Here is a 13,372-nt window from a genome sequence, read left to right as displayed (position 1 = left end):
TGTCATGTAGGGGATTAAGGGGGGCATTAAAGTCACCACAGCAATTTTAGCTGTTTGCCTGGAACATAGGTTTAATCATCTTGAGGTAGATTCAGATAGATTAGCGGATCTTTAGATCCGCGTAATCTATCTGATTTACGATCCGCCGGCGCAAGTTTGAGAGGCTAGTGCGGTATTCAGAAAGCACTTACCTCCACTCTTGCGCCGGCGGATCGTAAATCCCCCGGCGGAATTCAAATTCCGCGGCTAGGGGGAGTGTAGTATTTACTGTAAATCAGGCGCGTCCCCGCGCCGATTTAAATGCGCATGCGCCGCCGGCTAAATTTCCCAGCGTGCGTTGCTCCAAATGACATCACTAGGACGTCATTGGTTTCGCCGTGAACGTAAATTACGTCCATCCGTATTCGCGAACGACTTACGCAAACGACGTAAAAATTCAAAACTCGGCGCGGGAACGACGGCCATACTTAACATAGGATATGCCGCATATAGCAGGGGTAACTATCCGCCGGAAAAAGCCGAACGCAAACGACGTTAAAAAAAAGCGACGGGCGGGCGTTCGTTATTGAATCGGCGGAGTAAAACACAAAACGCCACCTAGCGGCCAGCGGAAGATTGCAGCCTAAGATCCGTCGGTGTAAGTCACTTACACCTGGCGGATCTTAGGGAGATCTATGCGTAACTGATTCTATGAATCAGTCGCATAGATCCGACCGTCGGATCTCAGAGATACGACGGCGTATCAGGAGATACGCCGTCGTATCTCTATCTGAATCTCCCCCCTTGTCTTTTATTTTTTTCTTAAATTTTCATCTTGTTGAATACATTTTTGTATATGGCCAAATTAGTTTCATCTTGTCAGATTATTAGATTATTATTCACCTGTATACTCACTAAACCTTTCCTGAGGGAAACCTGGACGCTGTGATTGTTGACTTACTGAAAATAACGGTTTCCTGGCCATTATGTTGACTTCCTGTGATCAATACATATCAAGTCAGAACTCTTTATCTACCTGCTTGTTCTGAGTCATGCTTCTCTGGGGATAGAAATAAACATTTTGCAACACAATATCAATACACAGAAGGGAAATGTATACCTGAGTGTGTAAAGTACTCTTCCATCATTCCATATCCTCAACATTCGATTAGGCGTTGTTATCCAATGTGCATCTGCTTTTTTTGAGTTCCGAAAAAATGTATCTGGTATCCAAATTTTTCCAACCATATTACTGTTCAGTCGAAGGACTTTTATAGTACTGTTGAATTTCAGGCGCCTGTCATACCAGGTTTGTGCAAAAAATATATCAATGGTATATTCCTATGGTAATGAAGAAGGACACATTAAAATGTAGCACTGAAGACATAAAACATTTAACATATTTTAAGATGACCCTCATCTCTGCATATTTACTAAAATACAAATTAAATGTTCAGAAACACTGAAAAATATGCGAGAAACAGCTAATGTGTTCCTTCTCAGTAATCATTGTAATATACTGTATAATGCAATTTTTTTCAGTGGGACTACATGATAACAATGTTATGATACTTTTTGGCTTGCCAAGTTTGTCAATTTATCATTTTTGCTCTCTTTAGTACTAAGAATTTAAGAATTAGTAAAATGTGTCTGTTAAAAGCATGCAAACAAGATCCCCTTATAGCCTAATGCCGCGTACACACACAATCATTTTTAATGGTCTAGAATAAACAATGTTTTTTTGACCTGATTCTTGTCAAGCCTGCCTTGCATACACACGATCGTGAAAAAAAAAAATGCTCGAGCAAAGCGCGGTAACGTACAACACGTACAACGGCACTATAAAGGGGAAGTTCCATTCGGATGGCGCCACCCTTGGTGCTGCTTTTGCTGATTTAGTGTTAGTAAAAGTTTGGTGAGAGACGATTTGCGCTTTTCAGTCTTTGTGCTTTTCAGTCTGTTACAGCGTGACGAATGTGCTATCTCCATTACGAACGCTAGTTTTACCAGAGCGAGCGCTCCCGTCTCATAACTTGCTTCTGAGGATGCGCTTTTATTTCACGTCATTAAAGCCTACACACAACCGTTTTTCACGACGTGAAAAACGACAACATGAAAAATGACGCAAAAAAATAGAGCATGCTCTAAATTTTTAATGCCCATTTTTCACGTCATGAAAAATGCTCTGGAGCCCACACACAATCGTTTTTAATGACATTTAAAAAAAAAGGCATTTTTCACGTCATAAAAAACAGTTGTGTGTACGTGGCATAAGATGAGATAAAAGTTCTGTTTTTGTATTTCTGTTTCTGGATTTCAGAAGGTCCCAGATGTGAGTGTAAATTTACTCGAAAGAGACATAGCGCTATTACCTTTCGTCTTGAAGATTTATATTCACTACCTTTCGTCTTGAAGATTTATATTCACTACCTGTCATGAAAGTAAGTGAAAATCTCCCCAATGGAGACAAAGAAAGACACTTGCCCACTGTTTGGCTGTGCCTATTGTACTGCGGGGAAATACATGGTGGTGAGTGCTGTTAGATGCCTTGCATGTCTTTTTCTTATGCTTAAATTTTCCTGCATGTCTATTGCTGTACTTAAAGTGGAGTTCCACCCATAAATATAACATTACATCAGTAGTTTTAAAAAAATGTCATTAGTCCTTTACAAATTTTTTTTTTTTTTTTAGATGCCTTCAAAGTGTTGTTGCTAGGCAGAATAGTTAATCTTCCCACTTCCTGCACCTAGGTGCTTAATGCACCGCACAGACTCCTGGGAATGTAGTGGGTGTAACTTTCCAGGAGTCTGTGCACTCCCCAGTCTCAAATAATCATGTGACTTGGACAGCACAGGTGCTGAAACCTGATCTGACACTGCTTGTGCATCTGCAAGGCTGAAATCCAGGAAGTCATACAGTCTGGCTTCATGATGCCCACACTTAAGATGGCCCCAGTCAATTTCTATTTTATAAAGTGTCTAAATGCTGTAACAACCTAACAAAACGGACCTTAGTTTACAGACTAACTTTACTAGAATACATTAAGCTTGTGTATTACAGGGGTATTTATATTTAAAAAGTGAAATTGTGGCCGGAACTCCGCTTTAATTGCGGTACTATTATCACACAGAATGGCATATACAGCTTTACTGCTTTGGAGTTGGACTGTTATGCCGTGTACACATGATCGGATTTTTGATGGAATTAAATCTGACCGTGCCAAAACGCGGTGACCTACAACACTACGACGAGCCGAAAAAAATGAAGTTCAATGCTTCCAAGCATGCGTCGACTTGATTCTGAGCATGCATTGATTTTTCTCTGATGGAGTTCCACACAGGCAATCGTAATTTCCTATAGTTTTTTTATCCATCGGAAAAATGTAAAACATGTTCTATTTTTTTACACCGATGGAAAAAGCCGGACTGTTTTCATCGGATAAACCGATCGTGTGTACATGCCATTAGTCTATAGAATTGCACCAGACCTACATAGTACATACCATTAGAAGTAGGATTGTCCTGTGCTATCTAGTCTACTTCATTGTCAGTTTTCAGCCTATCCATCCACTTGCTGGGAGCAGTTCATACATCCATTCAACACTGCATTGATCCACAGTCGAGGAATGGATTATCCTCCTATCCACTCATCCAAACTTACAGTCAGCAGGCTCTGCTGTGAAAGCACTGTTTACCTATTGAAAACTGTTCTTCTCATTGTTGCAAGTTGTATGCATAATCAGACCATAGCCACCTGCAGCAGCAACCAGGTTAGCTGCAACTAGGTGCATTAACAGTAATTTCATTTATCCTGGACATTGATTCACATTTGGAATTATTTGCATTTGTCCATCTAGTAGTGGTATACTTTGTGCATCGTTTATGGTGGTACCACCTCATTCATGTATGCATTGTGGCCGGGGTCCCAAGACCATCCTCTGCTTTTTGCAGAGTTCTGTTACTGTACCTGATTTCCCCCCACTGGGTTACTTGGCCATACCAAGATGCTGGATGCTCATATGGCAGCAGGAAGAATGTATGACAAGCCGTTGTGAGAGCAGCTTTATTCTCTTAAATGTGTAATATGTCTATTGTCTATGGTTGTCAGTGTGCATTATACAGTGGAGGAGTGTGGTGTAGGGTTGCACCAAATGAATTATATAATTACATTTCATACACAGTGAGTATAGAAAAGAAACGCCCACCTTGAAATAATCACATTTTGTTGCTTTGCAGCCTGAAATTAAGACAGACACACCATTTGTTTTATCCGGCTGTATTTACTCAGTGTGACTAACTAGTAAAAGATATAACACCAACATGTCAAAAAACAAACAGAATCTCTGAGTTGGAAAAAGGATTCCCCCTCCTAAAATTACTTGTAATTTGTAAACTCAATGAGGTGTAGCTAATCACATTCTTGATGACATATAAAGCAATTTGACTCTCAACTGTAAACAGCTGTGCTCATTTTGGGGGTTGATTTTTTTCTATACCCCCTCTGTAATTTAATTAATATAGTATGATGAAGCTGTATGGACATCTGCTACTGAGTTTATTTGTGTGACACCATTTGTATTTTTAAAATAAACTGTGACTCAATAATTTAGTTTTTTATTTTTTCCCCCCAAGGTTGACAGACTTATTTATTTCCAGCCTTTCAGTGCAATGCAAAGAGATGCCAGCAAAATGACCGCAGTCTGGACATTTTATTTAAATCAATGAAAGCAAGCCACGCATGACAAACAGCAAACTTTATTCTGTAAAGATATCAAGAGGAGGTTCAAAAGTGAGTGCTTATAATACCAGTAATCTCATAAAAAGCCCTTAAAATTAAACACAAAAGTGAGCATGGAAAATGTACAGCTGTCACTAGCGCTAGTGCTCAACAGCTGACACTGCAACAAACCCTTGCAAGAAGTGAACAATTATCCATGGATAATCCAAGGGCTATAAAAAATATCTGAGGCGGGGGGCGTGGTTAACACCACATAAGATGGCCTTGGAGATCAGTTCCTCCAGCTGCAGAGACTACCAAGCCTCACAGAGCCGACACAGATTCCCAGGAGATCCCAGCCGATTCCTAAAGTGCAACAGCATCGCCCGCTATGCCGTGATGCCAAAGAGAAGTCCATCCACCCCAGAGAGAAACAGGATTTCTCACAACAGTCCAAAGAGGGCCTCTATAAAATGGCGGTGGGAGACAGCAGGGGCCACCGCTGGTCCTCTAGCGGCCGCAAAGCCGAGCACCTCAGACTGCACTGCTGCTCACCCTCCTGATACAGGGAATCAGGGGGACTCAAGCAAAGTAAACCCTCTACCAGGAGCCCTGCCAAAACCCAGCCATGCAGGGACTCCTGTACTGAGCAAGATGCAGCTGATCTGTCCATGGATGTAAGTGCCCTGAGCACCTCTCTACCTTGTGCATCCACTACAGGGGATCCCATAGCTGCATTCCCCACTCAAGGCCCACTTAGGCCTTCCAGTCTCTGACACCACCTTAAAGGACAGGTCTGCTTCCCTTAGAGCATTACTACAGGCTACACGCTCTGAGTGATCAGCTCCTTCTACAGGCCTACTGAGCTGATGACTCCGAGCATGTAGCCTGTTCTTCCCAGTCCTTTTGCTCCTTGGTGCTTCCCCTGTTTCCTCTTCTGGTGACGTCATCCCCTGAATTTAATGCCAGCCCCGTCTGACTTCCTGGTGGCCACAGGATAGACTGCTGCTGTCTTCTGAACACCTGCCTACCCATGGATGAGCTGTACCAGAGACCGGACCGCACCATGTGTTAAAGACACAGATGAGCCCTTTTTTAAACTACTTCTCCTAAGTGCATTACTTGCTGAACAAATAAATATTATCTTGCATATTACACTTAGGTGGTGCTTCCTGTTTTTCCCTATTCTCATAACCCAGTAAGTCAGTGAATCAGTAGCTGGAAAGCTCTCCATCTCTGTTTTAGGTAATCATCCACCATGTGATGCAGACGCTGCCGATGGTATGTGGAAGCTGACAGCCCTGGGCGGCGAGGACTAAAAAAAATCCAAAATGCCTCACTTAGGTGGACGCCTTCTCCAACACTCCTCTCATGACCAACATACGACTCAAAACGTTTTCCATGACATTGTAACCTACTGGAGTCAGGGAAAATGTTCAATAAAATCCTCTTTAACATGCCCTCAAGAGATTTTATCTTCTGCACTCTCTGTGGGGACAGGATGAGTTCTGAGACCTTGCCCTTATAACAGTAGTCAAGGAGGGTAGCCAATCAGTAATCATCATTTTCCTTTATGCCACATATTCTTGGGTACTTTCGCAAGCTTTGAAATATGAGGTTGCCAATGCGCCTCCTATTTGCCGAGGCTTGAGAAGCAGACTCCTCAGGGTCACTCATGATGACAGCATCTGGAACTTCCTCCTCCCAGCCACGTACTACTCCCAAGGGTCCTGGGGTTGGAAAGCCATTGCTTACAGATTGACACATTTCTTTATCTTTTTCGAAGCCTATGAAAGAGCCAGAATCCTCCTCCTCATCATCCTCCCCTCTCTCCTCCTGTATGTCCTGTGACATAGGAATGATGGTGTCTGGATAAAGTGGGCTTTGAGAGGAAAGGAAGTCCTCCTCTTCCTCCTGTTGCTCTGCCTCCAGTGCCCTGTTCACAATCACACGCAGAGCCTGCTCTAGCAGGAACAAAACAGGGATTGTGTCACTTATGCATGCACTGTCACGGCTCACCATCCTTGTGGCCTCCTCAAATGGTGGCAATACAGTGCAAGCATCCTTAATGATCAGCCATTGGCGTGGGGAAAAAAAAGCTGAGGCGGCCTAAGTCAGTCGTGCCTTATTCACACAGGTACTCATTGACGGCATTCTGCTGCATGTATAGCAGCTGCAGCATTAACAAACAATAAAATGTAAAAAGTATTCAGCGCTGGGGGAGGTCAACGTGTCATCCAACCCCGTGCTAAAGAAGTCCCGCCGGGGGGGCGTGGCCAGGCAGCGGATGTAGCCGGACGCACCTTTTGCTTCTCTCCGCCGAATCTCCTGCAATCCATCCTGATACTCACCCGACAGACCCGCTCTTCACGCCAGCTCGCTGCAGGAAGGTCCCCCGATCGCTCCGGTGCCTCTTGCTCCCCGATCCGAACACGATGGCGGCGGCTAGGAGACAAAATGCGGCCCGGTCCCCGGACAGCGTGGGGATCCAAGATGGCGCTCAGGCCCAACGCACGGCCAAGGAAAAATACAGGGACGGGGCGGAGAAGTTATTCTCCAGAGTGCTGGCCGCCGATCCCAATGCTCGCCCGGGAGGCCAGAATGAGATGCAGGGCGCAGTGTCGGACGCGGATGATACGGTCCCCCTGGAGGATGGTGGAGGCCCGGACTTTCCATGGAGTGCAGTGAGTACCCCTAACAGCAATACCACTAGGCCGCAGGCCCTCACCAGCCCAGCCACTAGTCCTGCTACTGACGGTGAGCCCTCATTAAGGGATATATTTGCAGCTATTACTACATGCAATACCTCCCTAACTGCCCTGACTGCTGATATTAAGGGGGTGAAGGCAGAAATGTCATTTATGAGGCAGGATGCACAGAAACTAAGGGAGAGGACATCTGCTGTGGAGGGGAGGGTGAGCTCCATAGAGGATGACATGGCCCCCATGCAAAGGGATCTTTCCTACAATAATCATCTCCTTACACAACATTCCTCTCGTTTAGAGGAATTGGAGAACAGAATGAGACGAAATAACGTAAGGCTGGTGGGTCTACCTGAAAGAGCTGAAGGGAAGAATCCTGTAGAATTTATTGAAAACTGGCTGGTGACTGCCTTTGGCAAAGAAGCTTTCACTCCATTATTCTCGGTGGAAAGAGCTCACAGGGTGCCCTCCCGTCCCCCTCAGCCAGGAGCACCTCCGAGACCCTTTCTATTTAAACTTCTGCATTACAAAGACAGGGATGCCATACTGCGCAATGCCAGGATTAAACCCGAGGCCATGAAAGTTGATAATGCTAAAATCTCCTGCTTCCCTGATTTTTCTGCTGAGCTGCAAAAGCAACGTGCAAAGTTTCTGGATGTTAAACGTCGCCTCAGAGTACTAGATGTGAAATATGCTATGCTGTACCCCTCCAAGCTTAGGGTGGAAGCATTGGGATCTGTACACTTCTTTGATCTTCCGTCATCAGCTGCACAGTGGCTGGACAGAGAGGAACATTCAATCCGAGAAGGTCGCAACCGTCACCGTGCTCAACAAGATGGGTAATACCTAGACAGACTTATCCTGCCATTTACCTACTATTCCCCTTTATCAAGGCGGAGAATTTGCTGAGATTTCGCTCATACTAGATTCACTGGGCTATTTGTTCTTGCTGTTGAGAAGTTTAGACACTTGGTGCACTTCCACTGTTGCCCCCATGCGGGCCTGGTACAGGCCCCGCACTGCCTGTAGGCACACAAAGTTGGCCATGTTGGCCTGTTATTTTTTGAATATATCTTTTTTTCTTTCTTGCTTAATTTCCCTTTTTTCATCTGCCAATGTGACTGTGGGTTCGTCGTCCTCTACATACCACCTGCTTTGGGGGTTTATTACCCCACCAGTGACTACCTATGTTGTGCATTTTGTGATACTCCTCGGCCTAACCTCATCAATTACGTTGGACCATCTGGCCCTGCTATGTGTGCCTCTGCACTTGACTGAGGGCATACTAATGATCCCTCCCCCAAGGGGAACTGGCTGTCCTGTTTTTTGCTGCTGTGTGTTTGCTACTGACTCCTATGTTTTACTTATTCCTAAGGTGCAATGTCTAAGATAACCAGATTTGTGTCCTGGAATGTGCGGGGATTGAACAATCCTGTTAAACGCTTGGCTGTGCTCCGCACAATCAAGCGTATAACCGCTGATATTGTCTGCCTGCAGGAGACTCATCTCCCCCCGACCTCCACACCCCAATTTGCGATAAGGCAATTTAGCCACCAGTATCATTCTACTTTCTCAGTGTACTCGAGGGGGGTGAGCATCCTAATCAAACAGGGCACGCAATTTACGGCTCTGGAGACACTAATTGACCCGGAGGGGCGCTATGTCATTATTCTATGCTGTATATGTGGTACTAAATGCTTACTTGCAGGTATTTATATTCCCCCTCCCTTTTCTACCAGTGTACTGAAAGTATTGTCAGATTTTGTTGCCCGTTTTCCAGGTGTCCCTGTGTTGGTGGTAGGGGATTTTAATAACTGTCTGGACCATACTAGGGATAGGTTGTCTGCCCAAGGGGTGGTTGGAATACAAAGGGGAAGTGGGCCTACCCCGTTCGCTCGATTACTACTGGAAATGGGCCTAACAGATGTCTGGAGGGTCCGCAATCCGGAGGCCAGAGTCTATTCATGTCAATCTGCCTCGGTAGGGGGCCTCTCTAGAATAGACCTAGGGCTGGGAAATGCATTACTCCTGTCATTGTTGGAAACCTCTCAATACCACCCTAGGCAAATTTCTGATCATGCTCCTCTCTCGGTTGACATCAGGTGTGGGGCTCGCAGGGGCAATACCCTCTGGAAGCTTAACCCCTTTTGGCTATCGCTTTTTCCGGTCCCTGATCCTATCCCAGAGCTCCTCAAAAAAATTTTCAATCAAAACCTAGATACTGCGACATTAGATATAGTCTGGGACACAGCCAAAGCCTTCCTCAGAGGGCAATTTATTAGAGCAATTTCTAAGATAAAAACCTCCACTAAGGAATGGGAAATGTCGGTCCTAGAGGAAGTACGATCCTCGGAGGCCAGATATATTGCTGACCCCACAGACGATACGAAACGCTCGTGGCTAGCATCCCAAACCTTACTTAAAGATCTAACTATGCAACTAGCTGAAAATAAGCGCTTTTTCTTACAACAAAGTCATTTTGAGGAGGGAGAGAATACGGGGCATATGTTAGCGCTACTGGCCAAGTCACAACAGCCGTCCTCGCATATCGCATCTATAACAAATTCCGAGGGGAATCCCTGCCACTCTACTAAAGAAGTTACTAGAGTATTTAGTCTTTTTTTTCAGGATGTTTATTCCTCCAAGGTTAACCCCACTCGAGATGACATACATTCGTTTCTGGACAAGTATCCTGTGCCATCCTTGTCTGCTTCGGATGTGGCCCTTCTTAATGCTCCTCTGACTGAGGATGAATTACTTGAGGCGCTAGCCCACTCGAAAAATAGTCGGGCTCCCGGGGCTGATGGGTTACCCTCTGAGGTATACAAAAGGTACTCGACTCAACTCCTCCCCATTCTTCTTAAAATGTATAATCATGCATTCGAAACAGGGTCTCTACCCCCTTCTATGAATGAGGCGCTTATTGTGGTTCTGTTGAAGCCCGGAAAGGACCCATCGTCTCCGGACTCTTACAGACCGATCTCACTTCTAACCTATGATGTTAAGCTGCTGGCCAGGATTTTGGCTAGCAGGTTGGCTAGCTGTATACAAAAAGTGATACATAGAGATCAGTCTGGGTTCATTCCTACGAGATCCACATCTCAGAATTTGCGCAGACTTTTCCTGAACTTACAACTCCCCCCGGACAATGTAGGTAACAGGGCAATCCTATCGTTGGACGCCGCTAAGGCGTTCGACAGCGTGGAGTGGCCATACCTTTGGGAAGTCCTAACTCGATTTGGGGTGGGTCCCTCATTTTTGAAATGGGTGCAGTTATTGTATAGCTCCCCGTCGGCGAGAATGCGTATTAATGGTGAGGTCTCGGAACCCTTCTGTCTGGCTAGGGGCACTCGGCAGGGGTGCCCTTTGTCGCCCCTGTTGTTTGCCCTGGCTCTTGAGCCACTGGCCATTCACATTAGAAACAGGCAGGATATAGTGGGGTTTCAGAGAGGTCCCAGAAAAGATGTGGTTTCCCTTTATGCGGATGATACATTGATATATCTGGGGGATACGGCAAGCTCCCTGCAAAACGTAATGGGCCTGATTGCTGACTTTGGTCGGCTCTCGGGGTTCAGTATTAACTGGAATAAATCAGTTATTATGCCACTAGATCCTCTGCCAAGCCCTCTGCCGGACTGTGCGAAGGACATTGCAATAGTAGAGGAATTCCGTTACTTGGGCATACAGGTCACGCCTAGTCCATCCCAGTACCTTGACAAAAACTTATCTCCACTAATGCAGAAACTACGGCTGAAATGCTCAGCCTGGAGAAAGTTACCTCTATCCGTGACCGGTAGAGTTAACCTAATTAAGATGGTATGGGCACCTCAACTTTTATATATTTTTCACAACTCCCCGATCTGGATCACTCATAAATGGTTTACCCGCATAGACTCTCAATTTAGAGAGTTGATATGGAAGGGGGGGTCGGCCCGTATTAGTTTGCATTCTCTGCAATTACCAAAAGATCAGGGAGGTATGGCAGTTCCGCATTCTCGGTTTTACTTCATAGCGTCGCAGCTCCAGCAACTTGCTAACTGGGGAATAGCAGATGAATCTGACCCGATAAGATCACTGATAGTACCAGTGGACTCAACCCTTCCAGCGCTGGTGTATCTAGAGGCAGGCCTTACTCAATTCCCTACTGCACTGCCCACAATTAGCCTATTAACCAAGTTATGGGACTATGTAAGGTCTATTTTTAAGATCAAGACAATGTGCCAGTTCACCCCAATATGGAGGAATAGACATTATTGTGAACTTCTTAAGTTGAAGGGATTTGGTTCGTGGGAAGGGTTGGGCATACATTATATCGCCCAGCTGTTCTCTGGAACTACACTTAAATCCTTTGCGACTCTAAAAGGGGAATATGGTTTATGTAACTCCCAGTTTTACCAATACCTGCAACTGAGACACGCTGTACAATGCGAAAGCAGACTTACTCGACCAGCTGTAGTGGTACACCCTCTGATGAGAGATGTGCTCATTGCGGATGACCGGGCGGGCATGATATCTAGAGTCTATGCAAGACTAATCCAATCTACACATGATGCAAGTAAGCTCCCCTGCAGACGCGGGTGGGAACGAGATTTGGGGCCTGTAGACGGTGAAACATGGGAACTGTGTCTGACGTCCGCCCCACTAGTGTCTGTATCGGCGTCACAGAGGCTCTCTCACTTATATTTGCTACATAGGGTATACAGAACCCCGGCTAGGCTACATAAATGGGGTTTTAGAGAGACACCTTTGTGTCCAAAATGCAATGCGCATACTGGGGATCTCTTGCACATGTTCTGGAAATGCCCGAAACTCTTTAGGTACTGGAAATATGTCCTTGATACCATAGCCCAGGTATTTCAGATACCAGTAATTACTGACCCAGTGGTCTGCCTCCTTGGCGCGTTGGAGCTACCTGATCTGTCACCAAACGGTCACACGGCGGTGCTACGGTTGCTCTACCTAGCTCGCAAGGAGATTGCGAAGATGTGGATTACGCCTAGGGTACCAACGGGCACATTATGGGTGAAACAGGCCAATAACTTACTGATTCGGGAAAAACTAACATACCAGCACAGGGGTGCTTCGAAAAAGTTTTATTCACTATGGCAGCCCTGGTTAGATGTCCCAGGATTGGGACCTCTTCAGCTAGTGAGGGACAGATTACTACAGGGATGATCACTCAAAACAAACGACGATAAATCAATATTGAATAGTGTAATTGTATTAACAGTGGGGTATGAGGAGTGAGAATTCCACACTACCCTTTGCTACATTAGGTGGAGGATGGAAATATGTTGAGGACCACAGTCCTAGAGATGAAGATCCTCTCCTTCTTTTTTCTCTTTTCTTTTTCTTTCTTTCTTTCCCCCCCTTTTCTTTTTTCTTCTCTTTCTATCCCTATTTGGTTTTATCTTTCTACATCCGGAGTTAAAGAGTTACTATTGAAATACACAGTCAGACTGAACTAAAGTGGTAATGCCTTGTGTGATGAAGTGAGTTATACTATCATACCCATCCTTCTATAAGTCTGGAGTGTAGATATTGATTCGTTCACTTAATATTTGTCTTGGCATTACTTAAAGATTTGGATGTTTGCCACTGTGGGAGTACATTTGTATACTCCCTTTACTATTCTGATGCACTTTCTATTGATCTGCCTGTGTATATATATATGTTTGTATTGATACAATAAACTTATTTTTGATTTAAAAAAAAAAAAAGAAGTCCCGCCCACGGATGTAACGCATTCGGGGGGTGGAGCCACAATTGACGTCACCCCCGGCCACCACTGTGGTTTGCAATCATTACACGCTCTTGATGCAGGCACTCACATTTGAGTTCCATTTAATGTGAGTAGCTACTTGTGTGTTTTTTATATTAATCAAAAAAATGTGTAAAATATTGCGCCAAAAATTATGAATAATAATGAAAAGCCGCTAACACAACAAAAATACAAATATTTTAACAGTGCAGGA

The 13,372-nt window shown here is 44.9% G+C and overlaps 1 protein-coding gene across 2 annotated transcripts in view; it reads right to left on the bottom strand.

Annotated features, from left to right (window-relative positions):
* Positions 1–13,372, bottom strand: part of GABRG2 (gamma-aminobutyric acid type A receptor subunit gamma2) — a 375,570-nt gene that overhangs the window by 144,125 nt on the left and 218,073 nt on the right. For both annotated transcript variants that reach the window (XM_040344731.1, XM_040344732.1), the window contains exon 4: positions 1,100–1,320. In XM_040344731.1, coding sequence (XP_040200665.1) covers positions 1,100–1,320 — 221 coding nt within the window. The remainder of the gene's footprint in view (positions 1–1,099; positions 1,321–13,372) is intronic.

The sequence above is a fragment of the Rana temporaria genome, chromosome 3, assembly GCF_905171775.1.
Source record: "Rana temporaria chromosome 3, aRanTem1.1, whole genome shotgun sequence".
Classification (NCBI taxonomy): Eukaryota; Metazoa; Chordata; class Amphibia; order Anura; family Ranidae; genus Rana; species Rana temporaria.
Note: the sequence above shows the minus strand (reverse complement) of the source record. Positions and strands in the feature narration are given on the sequence as shown.